Source organism: Pygoscelis adeliae, unplaced genomic scaffold, assembly GCF_000699105.1.
Source record: "Pygoscelis adeliae isolate BGI_AS28 unplaced genomic scaffold, ASM69910v1 Scaffold417, whole genome shotgun sequence".
In the NCBI taxonomy this organism is placed as follows: domain Eukaryota; kingdom Metazoa; phylum Chordata; class Aves; order Sphenisciformes; family Spheniscidae; genus Pygoscelis; species Pygoscelis adeliae.
Window position 1 is genome coordinate 1 of NW_008825161.1, and position 3275 is coordinate 3275.

The window sequence follows — 3275 nt, forward strand, 5'->3', positions numbered from 1 at the left end:
CCAGACCTGGACGTTCCCTCGGCCCTTTCCTGGTAGCGCAGCAAGAGCTGATCCCAGGACCGACATTCGGCGGCGAACCTGCGGGGCGAGAGGAGAGCGCGGGTCTGTACCCCGGAGTGTCCCTCTGTAAAGCCCAACTACGGCGCAGGCTCGTAGGAAAAACCAGCCGAAGAATTAAACACACCCAAAATACCCTCTGGGAAGGGGTGTCCAAACCCGTGCTGGGCGCTGAGAGCTTTAGCTCACGCAGGCGGTCGACCTTACCTGGCGATGTACTCCTTCACCTGGGCCACTGACTCATCCAAAGCCGAGTCCAGTAAAATCCTAAAGCGCAGATAACGACGTCAGGACGACACAGGGAGATCTATACGTCCCGCGCGTATGTCGCGGAGGGCGCCGGTGCCTGCTCAGCGCTTACGCAGCCACGCTGAATGCTTCCAATTGCAGAGTACGAAAGAGGAAAGCCTCCCCGACCTCCTCGACGCCCCCCTGAAAGTTCACTGAACTGCTTGTCTAGCGATGGCATCAGCCCCCCAAATCCTCGTGGCCACGGGCAACGGGTAAAACCCTGCAAATTTAGATGACTGGGCAGGCCGCAAAGCAAAAGCAGAAAAAAGAGGATCGTGGAATGGTTAAGAGTGCTCTGGGTGGGAAGGGACCTTAGGGCTCATCCCGTTCCACCCCCCCTGCCACGGGCAGGGGCACCTTCCACCAGATCAGTGCGCCCGGAGCCCCGTACACCCTCCTGTCCAGGGAGGGGGCAGCCACAACTTCTCCGGGCAACCTCTTCCACCGTCTCGCCACCCTCACGGTAGAGAATTCCTTCCCAATACCTGATCTAAACCCACCCTCTTTCCTGCCGCTACGCTCCCCCCATCTTTCCTGTAGGCCCCCCCTGAAGGACCGGGCGGCCGCTCAAAGGTCTCCCCGGGGCTTCTCTTCTCTAAACGACCCCAGCTACGCGATCCCCCAAATACACGATCCTCGTTATCCGTGTGCATATACCTGTGATTTGTATATATATTTATGCGTTCGTTTTAACAGGCAAAATCTTACTCGGTCCGTCTTTGACTTACGAACCGCTCCCCTCTCCAGATCCTGCACGTGTACAAGGGGATGATACAGCGGGTTTCTCTCCCATTTAAAAGCTTCACCCACCCCACCCCCCCCTAAAATCTGCTGGCACATCTGCGGGTTATCAGCCTTTCCTCGCTGGTTCCGTTATCGTCGCCTGGATGAGGGAAGCCAGCTAATTAAAACGTGTAAGCGACCCCAAAGCATTCTGACGCAATGGGTTAGGAAGGTTTCTGCTGGCAGGGCGAGGTCCTCCGATGTGGCAGCAGATGCCTTTTGTGTTCAGGCTAACCCCCTTCTCCAGCCCCGCCGCCCCCAAAAGCGATACGACTCACTGCTTACACTCCACGCGGGACGACTTTGGCGAGTCCTTACCCTTTAGGGTCTTCTACGCAGCTCTTCAGCGTCCCGTCTCGTTTCAACTTCTGCATGTACCGCTTCAGGTCTTCTGAAACCGAGTGCGCTGGAGATGAAGACAAAACAAAAGAGGATAAACCAACGCTCGCACCCGCTGCCTAGAAAATCACCAATTCTGAGAAACGAGGCTGCTTCCCGACCTGCGGATGCTGCTCCGATTCCTTATCGGAAGGCGTTCCAGTTATTACTCACAGTGTTTCTGAAAGAATAACTCACCTCTGGGGCCACGGTTTACTTTAGTGTGCCCATTTGCCTTCCCCCCCCCCCCCCCCCCCCCCTGCGACCACCCAAAAACAATGTGAGCATCCTAAAAACATCACTCTCGTATTTTTGGCTGCACCCACCCCTTCTAGAAGACGGCTAGTTTCATTTTGAGAGGATGCTAGGGAAGGGTCGGTATTTTTCAGTTCGGGATTACCCTTGCTGACGCAAACAGCAGCACACCTTACCGTTAGCTTTGAAAGCCTCAGGGCTAAAGCCGTCAGTTTGCTTCAAGACGTGTTCGAGCTTCTGTGCAGAAAACTAAGAGAAGGTAGAAAAGAACGTCTTGGCGCCCTTCCCCACGACAAAGCTTGTGGGAAGATTCGTTACGGAAGGAGAAAGGAGTCCCTCCCCCCCTCGCACGTACTTCACAACCCGGTTATACAAATCAGAACGTACATTTAGTGGTAGAAGAAAGGCAAGAGAAAACCAATTCACTTTTTAAAAGAGAGGACCTTACCTGGAAACTGGACAACAGCAGCATAGAAAGCCGGTCTATCTCCGGCAGATCCAGGCTAATTGATTTGCTTAATTCTGAAAAATCAGAACAAAATTGTTTAAGAACAATTAAATTCACACCGAGCTGCAAACGGCTGGAATGTTCCTGAAAGACACTAAAAGCTGTTCTTGTATAGGAGCGCGGTTTGCAGGGTATGGAAGGAGCAGGGGAAAAGAGAGAGAAGCAGAGTTTCTAACAAGGAAAAGTCACTCTTAAGGCTCAACCATGGAAATAAAAAGGCAGAGACTGCAAACCACTGGTCTACAGAAGCCGTTAATGCAGCATCTCCTTTTATCCTCAAGTACCTGGACCTCCGAGACCACTGCCGACACGGACGTCAGTGGCTACTAGTTAGGAATAAGGCAATTAGACGGTCACTACCCTGAAGGTCGTGCCATGGAATTAAATTTCAACTTGCTGCAGGCTGCCCTACAAGTTTCGAGAGAGAGGCGTTGATCAAGGGAAGAAGCGGAGCACATACCAGTGACATCTTGGTGAACAGGAGGCAGGGATTTTCGGCGTTTTGTCCCCTTCAGGCTCGAACGACACCAAGAGCGACGCTTGGCTTCAGGACTGGTGACGAGCGGTCTCGGGGACAAGTTAAAAGAACTCAGCGTATGGTCTTTCCTGGGACTGCTTCTCCAGGGAGACAGCCTCTTGGGACTGGGTCCGAGGGGGCTTTTCCTGAGGCTAGGACTTCCGTGGGATCTTTTCCTCGTAGCCGCTCCGGGGGTCTCACAGGGACTGAGGTTCTTCCTGCTAACAGCAGTTACGTCCGGGGGCTTTACGAACTGCTCAGGATCCGCTTTCTTCTCTCCGGGGTCAGGATCTGAGAAAACCAGCCGTAATAACACGTTAGCGGGGTCAAGTGAGAGAAAAGGGCCTTTCCCAGGGATTCAGGAGCACTGAACCCGTTCTTGGCGCTTTGCTCCCTAGCTCGGAGCAGCAGCAGCGCCGAGGCGCGGTAGATCACCGCTCCGCAGCCTCCCAAGACCGCCGCCGCCTCCGGTTCTCCCTTCCAGCG

The 3275-nt window shown here is 54.1% G+C and overlaps 1 protein-coding gene across 1 annotated transcript in view; it reads right to left on the reverse strand.

The window, feature by feature from the left end:
* Positions 1-6: 6 nt before the first annotated feature.
* The window catches only part of DSN1 (DSN1, MIS12 kinetochore complex component), a gene marked incomplete at its 3' end in the record, with an annotated part of 3810 nt that continues 541 nt past the window's right edge, over positions 7-3275 (reverse strand). The window contains exons 2-7 of the mRNA XM_009328703.1: positions 2733-3080; positions 2213-2286; positions 1941-2013; positions 1450-1537; positions 265-324; positions 7-78 (exon numbers count right to left, since the gene is read on the reverse strand). Coding sequence (XP_009326978.1) covers positions 7-78; positions 265-324; positions 1450-1537; positions 1941-2013; positions 2213-2286; positions 2733-3080 — 715 coding nt within the window. The remainder of the gene's footprint in view (positions 79-264; positions 325-1449; positions 1538-1940; positions 2014-2212; positions 2287-2732; positions 3081-3275) is intronic.